This window comes from Rutilus rutilus (assembly GCF_951802725.1).
Source record: "Rutilus rutilus genome assembly, chromosome: 19".
Classification (NCBI taxonomy): domain Eukaryota; kingdom Metazoa; phylum Chordata; class Actinopteri; order Cypriniformes; family Leuciscidae; genus Rutilus; species Rutilus rutilus.
The window spans coordinates 3,472,569-3,490,767 of NC_140232.1; the positions used below are offsets into that span (position 1 = coordinate 3,472,569).

The 18,199-nt window shown below is 37.8% G+C and overlaps 1 protein-coding gene across 4 annotated transcripts; it reads left to right on the top strand.

Moving 5' to 3' along the window:
* The first annotated feature begins 3,980 nt into the window (after positions 1-3,980).
* Positions 3,981-13,961, top strand: LOC311278788 (tumor necrosis factor receptor superfamily member 14-like). Of its 4 annotated transcripts, XM_084389834.1 has the most exons (8): positions 6,433-6,599; positions 6,642-8,213; positions 10,330-10,615; positions 10,946-11,071; positions 11,233-11,388; positions 11,549-11,636; positions 11,708-11,889; positions 12,265-13,961. In XM_084389834.1, the coding sequence occupies exons 3-8, from the start codon at positions 10,489-10,491 to the stop codon at positions 12,285-12,287; spliced, it is 702 nt and encodes a 233-aa protein (XP_084245960.1). In that variant the 5' UTR covers positions 6,433-6,599; positions 6,642-8,213; positions 10,330-10,488; the 3' UTR covers positions 12,288-13,961. The 4 variants fall into 4 exon arrangements, with proteins under 4 accessions (XP_084245957.1, XP_084245960.1, XP_084245959.1 ...); XM_084389831.1 differs by lacking the exons at positions 6,433-6,599; positions 6,642-8,213 and adding an exon at positions 3,981-4,907; XM_084389833.1 differs by having other exon boundaries at positions 6,433-8,213.
* Positions 13,962-18,199: the final 4,238 nt, after the last annotated feature.

Sequence of the window (18,199 nt, forward strand, 5' to 3'; positions counted from 1 at the left end):
CGAGATGATATATAATCTTTCTGTCTCCAAAAATCATCAATTGCCTCCTGTGAAATGTCTCCTACTGTGGCAGCTACCGCTATAGCGCCTGTTACCGAATGTTGACTGTTTGTCCGAGTGAGTGGAGGGGGCGTGGCTTAGCCATAGGTCAATTGCAGCAAGTCTATGACGGATTTCCGTCAATTGCAGGGTTCCAGTCTGTAATAAAAGTAATGCAGGTATGATCCATCTTTGATCTCGCAGGTGTCAGATCCACTACGAGAAGAGAGATCTGTCCGGCTTGCCTGCGCTTTTTTCACTCCTCCTCTCACTGCAGCCGCCTACTCTCGGCTACATTTCAGGCGAGGCAAGGCGCATCTCAAACAAGCCTTCTCTGTCGCACAGTAGAGAGATTACCGTATGGACAGGAGGAGAAGCTCGCGGGCAATCGGGGGGACGTGGAGGCAAAATGACAAAATAATTAATCAGAATACATAGCAAAAGTTGCTCCTGCTCCTAGCTCATGGACAGCTCCTACTCACACTCTCCGTCTCTGCAAGTTTCGGAAGGGAATGATTCAGATTTATCATGCCACAGCCACTAGAAGACAGACGGGTTGCTCACGTCACATCTACGTCGTCAAGCTCAGTTTGAATCGGTTTGAGTCTGCGCGTCAGGAACGGAAGTCCTAAAAAATCGCTAAAAATGGCCTTCACTTGTCTCAATAGGCTTGTTTGAGATGAGCAAAATCTGCGCAGAATCGATCACCGGTGATCAGCGCGAGATGCATGCCGGCAGAGAATGTCTAATAGGAAGAGAATTGGCACTCTCTGCTTACTTCCGGTTTCTGGACTGGCTGCAGTAACACGTCTCTGTCCATGCGGGGGCGCTCGCAGGCGAGTGCAGAATGAATGGAGGTCTATGGCGAAAAACCCTCAAAATCCACTTTTCTCAGGATATAATTTTTTGTCTAGTAATTTGAATGTTGTATTCGAAAGGAGATGCAAAGAAATTACACATTGCTGGGTGTTAGATTTTTTAGAGTCACTTATTTGGTTTAAAAAGTCTTTTAAAATGTCAATGACGTCAGAATGCTGACGTCTTTAGCAGAATGCTAGCGTGTTATGGGCAACAACAACTCAACCTGTAAGAAATCGAAAAGAAATAAGTACTCGTTCATTCAACTTTCGACCTATAACCCATGTTGAACTTGCAAAACCTACAATAAAATCTGAGATTTCTCAACGGCAATCAGGTGAAAGAGATACATTTAGCCGTCTAGCCCCATAGACTCCCATTCAGTCTGCACTCGCCCGCGATCACCTCCAGTGGAATTCTAATGGAACTGCAACCAAGATCGATACAATGGGGCAAATAGGAAGTGCCAAGGCTCTCCGTAGACGGGCACTGATGCCTATAGATATCATATATAAAGGCTAGATGTCTCGTGCGCACTGCTGGCCAATGGAGGTCGACGTCCGCACGTGGCGGCCATCTTGCGACAGTGTACTCGCTCACTACTTCAATGGTGCATGTACTTTTAAATAACCATAACTTGCTCATTTTTCTACCGATTTTCAAACGGTTTGGTTTGTTATAAACGTCAGAGATGTAGTTATGACACTGCATACATACACTGCATACATATGAAAAATTATAACATACATGTTCAAGCATTCGGAATTATAGCCACGTTAATAACGTTTAAGAAACCAAACCGTTTGTAAATCCGTCAATATTTCAGCGAGATATGAGGATTTGTGTGCGTGCTGATCATTCACCTTAATGCACAGAGCACTGTCACAAGATGGCCGAACGATGATGCCGGAAGTGACTGCGCCATAAGACATCTAGCGTTTATATATGATATCTATGCTGATGCCGGTTAGAAATGTGTCCGAGTGCGGTCCGCCTTGCTCTGATGTCATGCTGACGTATGTCAAAAATCTCTCGCGAGCGCAAGGCACACCTGTCGGATTCTGCAGTCGAGCGCAGTTGCTCTCCACCGACTGCGCTGATCAAAAGCATGATGGGAAACGACTTGCTGACGACACAGCTTAATGTTCATTGGTTTAAACAACCGTGATGTATTGTTCTCTTTTAAAGTAACAACATGTAGTTTTTCAACCTTCATAATATATTTCCAAGACCCTTGTGATGGTACATCGACTTACAATAGGTTGAATGACACGTCTGCCAGAGCCTGACGGGGTCTGTATCGTTTTACTGGCACTATGTAACTTCGGGGTGCGGGTAGTAACCAGAGCTCAAAAAGAACTACAAAATTCGACTGCTTTACGGCATACGTCACTTCGCCAATCACTTCCTCAAATTCGGCAGTGACAGGCCAACCAGCGCGTTTGTTTTCGTCATGGCTGAAGCAGCAGCGAAACGTAAGAAGTCCAAGGTTTTGTCGGAGTAGAGTCGGAAGAGGAAAAGGAAGAGTGATAAACTGTTATTTTTTCAGTTAGCGTTTGCTCGCTGGCATGAGCTTATCGTCAGACCGATGCTGACTTGGCCGTCATGCTGTTGAACTAGTAAGTAAATTGCTTGCATACTATCTTTAGTTTTTCTAATCTGTTGTCTGCCTGGCTACGTTACGGAAACTATCTGGTCCTCCATTTATCTTCATGAATCAGCTAACATTAGTAGATGAGCGAATTATCAATCTGGTAGCTAGTAAACACTAACATGCTAGTTTTAGATGGTTAGGATGCTATCGCTATCATTCTCGTTCAGATTTGAGCATTGCAATCGACATGCAAATCGCAAATGTTTGAGTTAAAATGTTTAGTCTACTAAACATGTATACATTATGAAAGGAGGAAGATTAATAATATTATCATTGCCCATATGAAAAAAACCTGCATGCTTCATATACAGTAACAGCCCGTTCTCATCCCAAGTCGTCATATACTGACGCTTTCAAAATTTCTTCAATATCTGACGCACAAAGCACCCTTTAGCGTCCATTTGAGACGCATAACCCTACCACAGACCTAAACCTACCCATAACCGAAGCGTCTCATATTGACGCTAAGGGTGCTTTGTGCGTCGGATATTGAAGAATGTTTGAAAGTGATGATTTGGGGATGAGAATGCGTTGACAGTAACCGTAAATCATTTTACGACAGCGGTAATGGACAATTCCGCTTCCAACCTGTAGGGCGACCGCAGAGGAAAAGTTCCATGTTGTTGCTTTAAAATGTTTGATTTTAAAACTCTGATATCATGTTTTATGTGTATACACGTTATGTGTGAATATTCCCAAACTCTAACAGTGCGATCTCTATGGGTTATGCAATTTAATTTTTATAAAAAATAAATAAATAAAAACACATATGTCAGTATTAAAGAAAAAAAATATTGATAAACATGTATTTGGAATGGAATTAAATAACAAGTAGGCTACTTTGGGTGTCTTGTTCATTTTATTTATTTTCATATAGAAGCAACATAAAGAACTTAAATTCCAGCCAGTTTATTGGCCACACTGTGCACGAGCGTGAATCCCGCGATATCCATCTTGATCTCACAGGTGTCAGATCCACTGCGTGAAGAGAGAACTGTCCGGCTTGCCTGCTCTTTTTTCACTCCTCCTCTCACTGCAGCCGCCTACTCTCGGCTACATTTCAGGCGAGGCAAGGCGCATCTCAAACAAGCCTATTGAGAGGCATCCAGCTGCAGCCCCGCAGACTCACTTCTTGCTAGACACCAGTGGCTGGACAGCAGATGTCATTTCCGGATCGTCATTCACTTTTCAAATTTGACGCGCCATGCAGATGTCAGCGGTAAGAAAAAATAATAAACTGTCGATGATTTATAGGTCATGTCAGAATTCAAATGCACAAACTAGCTAGTTAAAAAAATCGTCTTGTTTTCAAGGTACTGTGTCGTGTTTTTTTAAAGGTATTAGTGAACTATGTTGTGCCTCAATTCTAGAGCTAGGTTGCTACAACAGATTTTCCAATTAAATCGTTCTTTGAGTGGTATGATTTAATATTGTAAATACGTTTTTTTTTTCACTTGGATGTGTGAAGATTGTACCATTTGTACCATGTGTAATTTCCAATAAATATTGCAAAACCATGAAGTGTTAATTTGATCTGGATTGTTTGGTAAATTGTCTGATCATGTGAATCTACGTATATTTTAAAAACAGAAGTGGTTACATTTACAAAAAAAAAAAAAAGAATTGAATATCCAAATGGGCAAGGCAAAAAACTGTGGTCAATTAACATGTACAAGTCTGTTGTATTGAAAAAACGTTATAGTCCATTGATCTAGGCTAGTCACAAAAAAAAATAGTGATATGATCTGAACAATACATATTTTCAAGGTGGTTCTTGTGAATGCAGTTTGCATGAATTATTGATGTTAATATTAAGTATATTATTGAGAATTGTTTTATGTAAAGAGATCTGATAAAGTCAGATCATATTTCAATTAGCACACAGCTTTTATATTATATATTTTAAGTCATAAAAGTCTCAATAAGCTACGTGCACAAGCGTCATGACGAACTTCCGCTATTGTCAGAAGTCGGCATATCAGTTTTCGGTTTACGCATGGTTGCCAGGGTAGCGGTTTTCCGCACAATTGGGCTGCCGCTATTTTAAAAAAGGAGTTGCGGGAAAAATTACAGAGTCGCGGGTTGCGGTTTTTTGGGCTACATTTATAATGTACCGCGGCCGCAAAAAAATAATAAAAATAAATAAATTGTAGACAACGATCAAATGAAAAGGGAACTTTTATTAGTGGGTGTTGATCCCGGGAATGAATACTTGGCAACAATTGCTGCTGCTCGCGAGACGTGTGCTTTTGACTCAACAACATCACAAATCAAGTATCATCACATCATATGAGAGCGTTGTAGAAGCGTCGGTTCGGTTGTCCATGGATGAACAAGCAGCATTCTAAAATGTCAGGTAAATGGGTAAAGTATGGAAAGAAGTATCGCAAAGAATGGGAGACAGAGTAATGATTAAAGGAGTGGATTCGTAGTGTTCCAAATGATGATAGAAACGCATTCTGTAAATATTGTAAATGTCACCAAGCTGAGAATTCTTTGCTAAATATAATGAGGATTCGAGCTTACATGCAAAAAAGAAACATATGCTGCCATTAATTTAAACCATCACCACGGATGCTTTCTCTCTTTACTGCTGAAATCCATTTAGCACTACCTTAGAAGGGTGGGGAAGAGGGCATAAATGTCTAAAATAAAACAGCCCTGAGATTCTGTTCAAAGCTGTAATCAAAATGAGGCTGCACAGTTAGACCATCTAAGAAGAAAATGTTGTGAAAAGTTCTGGAAAAAGAAGAGACAAACAAAAATAAAGGGCCAAGTGTTCAGGTTCACCCAGTAAGCTATTGGGAATAATATTGATAAAAGCCAGTTTATGTTAATTTAGTTTAACAGTGTGCTAATTTTAATATTGATGCTTGTGTGTAAACAGAACAATCGCAGATCTGGAGAGAAAAGCATCAGAGAGAAGTCCTGATAAGAGAAAAAGTACAAGTTAATACTTCTGACTAGAGTTAGAAAATATCAGAGAGGACATGTTCTTATTTGACCTTTATTGTATGAGATTGTGTATTAAAAAAACAGTGTGTGATATTAAGAATTTGGGTAAGACAAAAGGCCAAAACTTTAGACTTAAACTTATACATATATACATTTATTTTAAGACCATTTGTGGGAATCCAGCCGTTGTCTAATCTGATTGGACACGGGAAAATTGGGCTAGTTTTCATTCCATTTGGGCGGGTTTTGAGTTGTCATTGGGCTGGAAATATTTCTGGGACCTGGCAACCCTGGGTTTACGACTGTCTTCATCGGCATCCGCTATAAACGAACAAGATGAGTGCTGCTGTTGTACGAAACAAAGAGTTATAATGTGCGTGACACATCTAGGTTTATAAGAACTGTAGGTGGATCTAACGCCCGTTTCACACATAGGCCTACTCCTTTGTGCAGTGTGTGTGTGTGGTGCAGGCGCTATAGTGCTTCACATATGATGCGTTTGCAGTGAATAACTGACTCACGGCTGTACCACAAACACTTACTTACTATTTTTATTTCAAATCCAGAAGTTATGCTGCAACTTTTATTTAAAAAAAGTTTTGTCAGCATTGCGATTCTCTTTGGACACATATAGCCTACACTCTTTAATGGACGCATGCACGTTTAAACACAATTTAAACAACGTAGGCCTATTATTCCATGCATTACTTATATTAAATTGCTCCAGCAAGTGGTCAAATATTTAACTGTAAATTGACAAAAACAGCCGACTCTCATGCCTTTTCTTTTGCATTTAAATTTTAATAAAATAAATCTCACAAAGAGAATCGCAATGCTGACAAAACTTTTTTTTTAAATAAAAGTTGCAGCATAACTTCTGGATTTGAAATAAAAATAGTAAGTAGAGTAGAGTGGGGGAAAACGCCCCCCTTAAGGAAAGTGTGACGTCACAGTGAAACAAAACATAAATGTGACTAGAATTGCCATCCCGGTTTTGAGTGACTATGGCAGAGTTATTCACCAAATATTAAAATTGCTCAGCCTTCATAATTAATTAGTATTTTCACTGAAAATATTTTTGTACAAAGGGGGCGTTTTGCCCCAGCGGTGGGGTAAAACGCCCCCCAAGGTGGAGTAAAATGCCCCCTTTCTTACCAACCAGTTTGCTTCATAGATCAACAGCAAAATTAACAGACAATAGTTTTTAATCTCTAAAAGTAAAAGGCAAGTAATGTATCAACATGTATATATATTAATATTTATTTCAGCAATGTCCAAAATAGCCAAATTTAACTACCTTCCATCAGTGAGCTAACTTTGCTAGCAAGCTAGCTAGTTAATGCTCACTTGAGGTCATTTTTTCATGTTTTGTTCAAATATTTAGATTTTACCACCTAGTTATACTGCATTAAGTGTAAAACAAAGGATTTGATAGACATTTAAAATACATTCATGTTAATGTCAATAACATAACATGTCAATGTTAATAGACATTCATAAATATTTTATTATAGTAATTATGATAGAGAATGCCCCCATGGGGGCGTTTTACCCCACAAGCTATGACTTTTTAAAAAAATGTTTAATTTTTTTTATATAATTATATTCCTTAATACCATATGATCTCAAACTACAGACTTCACTATTCATCTATCATACATCACTGCGATATCCTGCAGAACAATATTGTAACCAGCAGCGGCCCGCCGGCGGGCCGGATGGGGCGTGGCTAAACTTTTATTAAATTTTTATGCTTTGTTTTATAACAAATATTCAACTGACAATCATAAACTATGCATCATTTGAAAGCTAAAACACTCAAGAATCATGTTCTAAACTTGTTTTTGCAATCAATACACCAGAGAGGAAAGGGTTAAATTAAATGCAAGAGGACTGGTTATGAAAAAATAAGCAAAATGAACCGCTATACTCATCTTTCATCTCGTATGGTTCATATCAGTTCGGACGAATCCAAGAAACAACAGCATACATTACACTGTAAGGGTCCACTCTTCAAAATGCATCCCACTTTTTAATCCAAAACAACGACAAAATAGGGAAAAAAATGAAATATCCTCCTTTGTTTGCATGAGCGTTTTCGAGATAGAGTTCGCATCACGTTCATTTTCAAAGAAATATCGATTCTAATCCGTATTCCAACACTCAAAAGCCATCTCACCCCCGTACTTTACACTCTTCCGGATAAAATGAGACATTCCACAGCTCTCTCGTTCAATCACAGGCTTTGTTACTGACCAAAACAGTAAGAGACCGACTGACAGGCTGAGCGCGCTGTCAATCTCGCACCTGGGGTTTCGACTGGATAAAAGCCTGGATAAAGCCGGCCAATGTCCAGTCGGCAAAGTTTTGATTGATGGGAGTATTAGCCAACTAAAATCGATTGCAGTGATAGTCAGTTTATGCAAGCATATTCGTCAAATTCAAGTGCTCAATGTTTTCATTCACATGCGCGCTTTCGCCACACGCGCGGCTCGCAGACACGCACACACATAATGCACCGACCATAGACTGTAAACAAACACACACACGCAACGTTTTGACACATGAAGCTTGCATAAATGCACGGATTTACTCCAAAGCATGTTTCTGATCATCTCGATCATGGATCGTCGACTACAGAAGAGATTTGAACGTGTTATTGATGAAGATGAAGATGAAGAGGAGCCGCGACGAAGAGCAGCAGAAAGTAATAGGATATTCATTATAATTATCAGTTTATTGCAATTTATTTGAGTAAAAACCACGTTTGTAATTACAAAATATTCTAAAACATTTATTGTTTTCTTTTTATGTATGTTATACATTAGTTTGAAAACGATCACTGCTGGAATGTCTATAGATGTAGTGAGAAATCACTGTTTTTGCTATTAGAATTGTTCAAAATAAAGGGAATTTTGTTCAAATGTTCAAATGTTGTGCTGAAATCGTTTTTTTTCTTGTGTGGTTTGAAGGGCAGAACAGTTCTGAATTGATATACATGTATGTAGTAGGCCTATGTAGTGTTTACTCCTTATGTGAAGGTGTTGGGTGCCAGGTGTACATTTGGAGTCTCCAAATTGCATTTTGGAAAGGACGCCTATACTTTTCTTGAATAAAAGCTTACAGAAACTACATTTTTGGGAGTATCATCCTCAAATTTGAATCTAAACATGGTCAGACATTCAGTTTTATCTGTATGGTGTTTTCAGGCCCTTAACATAAAAGTCTGATACATTTTTCCCTAAGTGAAGTTAATTCAAAGAAATCGTGAGTCACTTTCATGTAAATTTGACCTTGTTTTATTCTGTTCCTATGCTAATTTGAGTTATAATGACTCTTGAGTAACTAAGTTTCAAGTGTCTAGATTAAAAAAAGATCAGAGTTATGAATGTGGACCATAGGGTTTAAGAGCTACAGACATTTGTATTTGGGTATGTCATTTTCTGAAAATTCTCAAAAATAGGGGCGCTGGTTAAGAGGTTAAACACTTGTTTACTAATATCTGAAAATTATAGCATTTACCCTGTAATCCTCTTCTCTTAAAATATGTCGCTGGTGTCAGCTACTCCATAGAGATTTGTACATCCCCGCGTTATCAACGTAGTGCATAGCAACAGTAAAAATGTGTCTCGACTACTTTTAGTGATCATTTTGGGAAAAACAGGTGGGGGGCGTTTTACCCCAGGGGGGCGTTTTCCAAGTGTTTGTGGTACAGCCGTGAGTCAGTTATTCACTGCAAACGCATCATATGTGAAGCACTATAGCGCCTGCACCACACACACACTGCACACGTCACGGAGTATGTGTGAAACGGGCTAGACGATGTGTTACGCACATTATAACTCTTTGTTTCGTAGCCTACAACAGCAGCACTCATGATGAAGACAGTCGTAAACCGTAAACTGATATGCCGACTTCTGACAATAGCGAAAGTTCGTCACGACGCTTGTGCACGTCTGTCCACTTCTTATACTGTCTATGGGCAAACCGAAACACAAATCTAGTGACTAGACTAAACCTGTCAGGTACTGGCAAAAACTTCTTGCGGCCGATTTTTCGACGAACTCTCTCTGACCAGTGTTGTGATGTGAAAGAAACAGACGTGAATGTATAGCCTGTCAGAAGGTAAGTATTTTTAGTTGTATTAAAAAGGAAAACCTGCAGCTGACCTGGAGCTTTGAACTACTAGTCTAAATAATCACGGCACAAAATAAGCTTTTGTTGTCCGTATTTTAAAAGCAGTCGACAACTGACCGAATTATATGTGTGCCTTTATCTTTTATGAGTCGCTTTGATCCTGCAGTCATACGTCTGTTTCTAAATTTCGTTCACACAAGTAGCCTATCAAAGTGAAAGTAGTTTTGCCTTCTGCTCCTCACACTTGTTTTAATTTCGGTTAAAATGCTTTTTTTGCTTCTTATGTGGTTTTATAAAAACTTGATTTGGTGATATACTTAATGCCATGATAATAAAATAAGAATTATTGTGTTTATTTATTCCATACTAGTATTTATTATGAAAAAAACATGATTTTTTTTTTAAAGACTGCATTTAGAATACTGTACCTATATAGCACAACAAAGATTTGTCTCTTTTATTCCTCAAAATGTCAATGAAAATGACACTGTGGTGGAAAAGGTTTTGATGTTTTAAGGAAAATGTTAAAAATGATGGATTGATGCAGGTCTACTGTAGATAATTAAGTAAACTAATGAGAGATTTCTTTCCTAAATATTATCAAGACAAAAGTGCTTTTATTTGAAGAAACAAAGTTCACAGTGAGGTGATTAATTTCTTGTTCTTGTTTTTCTTTCTTTTTTTAGTTAGTTTGACAGAGAATGGATATGTCTGCAAGATGCTTGTGGGAAATACAACCTGCACAAGATCTGAGTTTTGACCTGCTGTCTTGAGTCGTTAGCTAAGACATCAGACCATGCAGCTAACGACACCGCTACTGTGAAGGCTGAGGACATTCATGTGGCATGACCACTTTAAGGATTACTCTTCTCATTACTGTTATTCTTCCACTTTACTATGAACTTTGCTCTTGTGGATGTGCTCGTGCTGAATATGAGATAAATGGGGAATGCTGTCCAATGTGTGCTCCTGGTAAGACTTATAATAAAAAGTTATACCATATACTTTACATATTTTACACAATTTGTATAATTTCAAAGTTTCTAACTTTAGATTTTTTTTTTATTCTTTATCAATATGTTTTTTTTTTTACTGCAAGTTTGTGACGTTATTACATCAGTGATGATAATCTGCTTTATTCTGCTTTAATGAATATATTTTTTCTGCATAAAAGCATTTGTTTGGTTTGTGAAAAAAAAAACTAAATTATAAAGTCAGTATACCATGACAATGCATTTTGCATCACATTATTAAGTGATTTCTGTTGAAATTCAATAACAAATGTTATGTGCTGCTTTTTAGGAAACCGTGTTGTTTGGCACTGCACACATGATACCAGCACAACTTGTGCTCCATGCCCTGAATCCACTTATACTGATGAACCCAACGGCTTATCAAAATGCCTTAAATGTACAGAGTGTGATTTAAGTGAGTGTTTCCCCCTTTAAATTTGTTCATCTGAAAATTAAAAAGTTGTTAGAATTTAATGGAGGTGATCTAGCATCTAAAGAGATGCAAGCTATTTGGGTTCATGGGTTCCTAACAGTAACTAATGTAATATGGTTTCTGCTGACACATTTCTATCTTAGAGCGAGGGTTAAGAGTGAGTAAAGCCTGCACTCGGTCGTCAGATACTGTGTGTGAGCCACTGGAGAGATTCTTCTGCATTGAAAGAGAGAAACACTCCTGTAGACTCGCTGTGCAACACTCTGAATGCAGACCTGGACAATACATCAGACAAGCAGGTAAATGATCACATTATATAAAGATGCATGGACAGTGCATGAAATGCTGTTTATTGTTATCTGTGCTGCATTAGTTGCAGTTTAAGGAAACAAAAGCATTTATTTATTTTATTTTATTTTAAACAACATCTTTATGTAACTATATGTCCATTGTCTACAGGCACTGACTCCACAGATACAGTATGTGCTGACTGTAAAGCTGACACATATTCAAATGGCTCTTTATCATCCTGTAAACCACACACAAAGTAAGTGTTCACTTATACTGTTGGTGTGTGCTGTTGCTCATCATTGATCTGATCCTGGATATTATTCACAGGTGTGAAGCATTGGGACTTACTGAAATAAATCCAGGAACACAGTCGTCTGACAGTGAATGTGGAAATCTCCCTGATGTTACAGCCATTGCTCTTAGTGTTACAGCTACTGTAATAATAATTACAGTAATAAGTGTTCTTACAATTAAACATATTCTAAAGAAGAGACGATCTCATCGGTCAGGTAAGCTTTAATCAGATTTGTTCAGAACGTTTTTGTAGTTTGAGATATAGAGTTGTTTTTCATGTAATTTCTATGCAAGTTCAACCAAATTTAAATTAAATAAAAATGGAGCTGGAATACTTTTTGACAATCATATACAATATATATTTGCTACAATTAGAAAAAAAAAATGATGCAAATGAAAAACATGACATACAACACAGTTAATCAGCTCATGTACATGATGAGAAACTTCACTGGCATAATATTAGATTTTAATTGTGATTTATTTAACAATATGTTGGTCTTCTGTGGTTTGACTGTAAGAAAGCAATGCAAAACATTCTTTTGCCTGTGCAAGCTGAAGAGTAATGCTTTCACTCACTGTGTTTTCAGCTGTTGGAGCTGTTAGATGCTGAGCTATCTGGATTGGAACAAGCCCTAAACGACGGTTTCCAGACTACTCAAAACAGGAGTATTAAATAATATATTTACGATACAGCACTAGTCTCCGTTTTATAAAACGGTCACCACACTGTACAAATATTTAAGGCAAAAATATTTATTAGTGCAACTTTCATGAAGTAAAATCACTAAAAGCCTCCCTGCCGCTGAAAAGATAGTCCATGACTGTGAACAGCAACAGAAGTTGCATTATTTCTCCATTAGATTGCAGCAAAAACTGTCTTAATGAGTGAGTCAGTCAGTAGAGAAGACTTTTATATTGAAAGGACTGAAACTTGTGAACATGGAGAAGGAAGACGCAACTGACAGATGACTAGTGCACAGAAAACCCCTTAACTGTTAAAAGAACAAGATATTGCAGCGGACATTCAAGACCTTATGTGCCTCAAAAACTGACCATCAGAATTCCTGAACTTTGTCTGAAATGTAAGTGTCACCCCCACTCTTCAGTCACACCTTTTTCAGTAAGGGACAATATTTGCCCCCTTAAATCGATATTTCCAGGGCATTTTTACCTTTACAAATACCTTTATAAAATAAATAATGCTTTAAATAAAAAATGTTCAATAGAGAAATATGCAGTGATGGTAAAAATTAAGTGATGCTTTTAAAGCAACACTAAGTAACATTTTTTACCTTAAAATAATGTTTCCAAAATGGTTTCAGTGGTTCATCAAGTCGTAACAGGGTGAACGGCACTTCTGCCTCCGCTTTGCGGTCCTTTATCTGCTATAACCACACTATGTAAGATTGCCAGATCGGGTGGCGTTTCTGTAGTTCTAATGAGACATGAGAAAACTACAAATTTGACTTGCTTTACGGCAAGCGTTACAATAGTCATTATTTAGTTTTTCTTAATTTCTGATGTCGCAATACATCATACTTTCATGAAATCATGCAACATACTCTACCTTGTCTGTGGACATCGGTCATTCCACAGCCGGCGCTGGATAAACAGCGAGTGTGTGTGTGACAGTAGGCTGCTGTGGGCTAAATGATTTAAGACAGCGATAATGGACAATTCCGCTTCCAAACTGTAGGGGGACCGCAGAGGAAAAGTTCCTTAGTGTTGCTTTAAATATTAAATTAAAACCGCCAGTAGGTGGTGAGTTATCGAGTCATTAATTCAGTAACGAAGCAAGTGGCTGTATTTATGCATTAATCATTGACTCATTGACTCCAGGGGCGTAAATTTCATCTAAATGTTGGGGGGGACAATAAACATAACATTCCTCAAGAGCAATTTTTGAAGGGCACACCAATAATACAGGCAAAATTTTACATTTTCATGTAGAAAACATTCTCATTCCTGTATCCTCTCTTTAATCCGTTCAGGTATGGTATTATATCTGTTCAGTTTTCCAGTATTCATTTTGTATCAATTTGTTTCTTTTCTAATTCATGATTGATTTAAAATTAGCTGCAAGAGATTATATTGTAGCCTATGCTTAGATAAACGTTTGTGACAATTCATTTTGCACTTAATGTTTTGCGACGTGTCATTCATTGTATTTTTGATGTATCATTGTGATGTTGTTGAGACTGCTTTGAGCACGATGAGGAGGTGATTCTCATTCCTGTATCCTCTCTTTAATTCGTTCAGTGCAATAAACCCTCCATCAGCAGCAGGTCCAGTGTCCCGTGTATTCATCAAATAAACACAACGCAGATCGTAAGTGGTCAGAATTAGGCCGGTTACACATGCATCATGTTTTGTGTCAATTTCATACATTCAATTAAATGTAATTATAATAATAAGACACAATAGGGCTGTTACCAATCAAATTAAATAAGTATCAACAAAATCTTTGCAATGGAGAGGAAACAGAAGCTGCATTTGAAATGGCATTTAGATGCTTTTACACAGACATAAATAATGTTTTGTTTAAAACTTAAAACGTTGAATATTGATATTTGAAATTATTTAAAACATGAAAAGATACTTTAAATGTTAAATTAAAACCGCCAGTAGGTGGCAGCAATTCATTGTTAATGATTGGTTCAAAAAGCTGATTCATAATTCAGTAATGAAATACCTCGTGTGTTTCTAAGAGACGCAAATACATTTGTATTTATTTTATTGAGGTGTAAAATTTACAACAATAACTGGCTTAGTAAGAATTCACAAAAATATCAGTGCTAACAGGAAACGGAGCACGTAAAAAGACACAACTTTAGGGAGAAGAAAGTAAAATAATGCTAAAAAATAAATAAGCAGTAGATAAAATAACAAAGGATAAAGAAAAGTATTAAAACAACAGTTCGGCTTCAATTCATTTTAAGGCATTAATAAAATTAAGAAGTTTTGCTGTTTTCTTCTTCATGAACAACAGGGACTTGTAGTACAATGCAAATTCTCTCTTGAAGACAAAAAAAAAAGAGGCTGTTTTTTTTATACATTTGCATTTGTGGATGAAAAATGTACCCGGGATAATTAAAGTGTTTACAAGCAGTTCATAGTTTTTGTCCTTCATTATAATTCCAAATGTGATGTTATCTCTAGTGAGACTGGAGAGAGACTGGCGATAAGGCTCCAGACAATCATACGTCACACCAGACTGTGTTCCTGTAAGGGCAGAAGAAAAACAAATGATCCGTGGTCTCTATGTCCTCATCACTGAATATACAGTTAGTTAGAGAGGAGGTCTCTGGAAGGATATGTGTCATTCAATACTTTGAAGTGAAGCTCTTTAGCTTTTGGTGATAAAGGTAACTTTAAGAAATCTGTGCGTAGTTTCTTCAGAGAAGAATGATTGAAGATAAGAGAAGCCGCATTTCGGCTGTATTGCATTGGGTATAAAGTTATAGTAAAGAGATCACGGAACACTTTGTTTTGCAAAGTCCCACTACAGAACTGGTGACCAGCAATCATCAATGAAGGCAGAAGAGGGGGTTCAGCAAACGAGGTAGTGCATTTTTGCCATCAAAAGAAAGGCAGAAGGGACGCTTTGGATAACCATATCATAATGTTTATGATTGCACTGAAAATTTAATTTTGTACCAAAATCTTCAAAAGATAAAACATTGCCATAACTGTCCAGTAGATGTGTGACAGACCAAATGTTGTTTTCCATCCATTCATTGAGACTTATTTCTAAAGAGAATGAATCTGCATTTCCAGTACATCATGGGGAGTAAAACTGTGTTTGTACAATAGTTTCCAATATAACAGACCTTGAGAATGAAATGCAGACAGTTTTACAGGAAGTTTTGGAACATCAAAATCACAGCGTTAAAGTAAATCAATACCTCCGATTTTTTTGAACAATTCCCTGGAGACACAATACCAGAAGCTGCTACTGTTTGCTAGAAAGCATCTTAACCATTTAGTCTTTAAGGCTCCATTTATACAATCAAAGTCTGTGTCTTGTAGCCCACCATCTTCAGTCTCTCACTATAGGCGCTTTTTTCAGATAATGGGGTTTTCCTTTCCAGATGTAATCAAAGTTTAATGTATTGATGGTTTTAGCCGCTTTGTTGGGGTCAGGTCAGGTCAGGTCAACTTTATTATCCCCGAGGGGCAATTTGTTTTGCAGCCAGCAGAATCTATACAATCACAAACACACAAAAACAAACAGTACAGAGAGAGAAAAAAAAAAAATTAGTTATTCAAAAACCCAATAGCAACTGGTACAAAATAATTTTTAAATCTATTTGTCCTACAAAGAATATCTACGTAAAGAAGGTAACAACTTAAAAAGATTCTGCAAAGGATGGCTGGAATCTCTTATTATTAACTCAGCCTTCCTCAGAGTCCTGGCTTTATGCAAACTGTTTAAATCAGTCAGGTTGGTGCCGACAATCTTACTACACACTTTAACAATACCCTGAAGTCTGTTTCTATTTTTCAGATTAAGCGATCCATACCAGCACACAAATGTAAAAGTAATAACTGACTCAATAAAACAAGAATAAAACATTTTCATAAAAGTGCTATCCACGTTAAAACCACAGAGTTTCCGTAAAAAATACATACGCTGGTGGGCTTTTTTACAAACAGCATCCACATGAGCCCCAAAAGTCAACTTTTCATAAATTATAGTACCAAGGTATTTAAAATGAGGTACAATCTCAACAGCATGATCATTTATAACCACCGGAGAGATGGATGTACGATTCTTCCTAAAATCTACGATCATCTCTTTAGTTTTTAATACATTAATGTCCAAAAAGGACAGTTTACACCAATCAATAAAATCTACCAATACAGATCCATGATCAGAGTCATCATTATCAAGGAGGGAAACGATCACTGAATCATCAGCAAACTTAATGATATGACGCCTCTCGAGTTGCGTCCGACACTCATTAGTATAAAGCACAATTAAAAGAGGTGAAAGAACACACCCTTGCGGTGACCCAGTAGAGGAAAAAGACAAAACACTGTTCACCTTTACACGCTGAGACCTATTGGTTAAGAAATCCATCAGCCAACTTATCAATCCAAGATCAATATTATGAACATTCTTTAGCCTTTCTGCTAGGATATGAGGTTGGATACAATTAAATGCTGATGAAAAATCAATAAAAACCAAACGTACAAAAGTTTTTGCGCCCTCAAGGTGTGCCAAAATCATGTTTAATAGAGCGCATATCGCATCATCAACACCCCTACCTGACCTATAGGCAAACTGAAGCGGATCTAGATTTGCCTGTACCATGGTCAAAAGCGCGTCCCTCACTATCCTCTCAAATGTTTTCATTATCAGAGAAGTAAGTGCTACTGGCCTGTACTCATTTAAAGATTTTGGTGCATTATTCTTAGGTACAGGTACAATAATAGACTCTTTCCAGAGACAGGGAACCTTATGCAGACTCAATGACAGACAGAGAAAAGGCTGGGTAAATACACCTTGAAAGGCTTTCCCTTTTGGTTAAATAGATGCGACCGAACAGAGAAAGTCTGTCTAATCTAGATTTACATTCATCCATTTTGTTCCATACATTTAATGTTTCACTCAACTTAGTGTCTTTGGTTATATGTATACCCAAGTATTTGACTGCAGTTTTAATAAGGATACCATATGCTGCCTCAAGGTGGCAGTCATGTATAGATAACAACTCACACTTTTTCAGGTTCAGTTGTAACCCAGAAGCTTGTGAGAATGAGGCCCTGGCCCAAATGGCACACTACGGACTTGTGGACTTCCTCAGTGTCCACACTTTGGTGACGTCATGTAGTGCAGACCTATAGGGCCCTTGGCGCGAGTCCACGCGGGCGCATTGAGAGGTATTTTTGGGACAGACTCGATCGTCACGCCGGAAATAACGGTCTAGTTTCAGATGAATTTACAGGTTTCAATATTCATACTATGTTTACATATGACTCAGTAAAGCCCTGACATTCGGTTTTCTATTTATTTAATGAATCATAATGCGATCATATTATTCAACGCACTATTATTATGTTTGAGACATCAACCACTGGTCGATGACCATAATGTTTGTATAAACTGTAGGTAACAACTGGTAAAATGTACATCTAGGTCATAAAAACCGTAATATTTTTCTTCTCAGCCATGTCAACAATTGTGCGTGAGCGAAATCTTCTCCCATCCGTTGTCTGATTGGCATTTCGCAAGGATTCCTGGGTAGTTAAAGTGTGTGGAGCCTGCATCTATGCGGGCTTTGCGGAAGACCGGGAATGGGACGGCCTTCTTTGCGGAATGGGACGGCCTACGGACTCGTAGACTCTGCGAGCACGAGCGATTTAAGTCCACGAGACCGAAAGTCCTCATGAAGTGCGCCATTTGGGACAGGGCCTTAGTCTATAGTTTCAGTAGCCTCTGGGCCCTGCTCAAATTTTTTAAGAAACAGAGTGGTGTCGTCAGCCAGCTGACTTATAACTATCTGACTTATAACTATT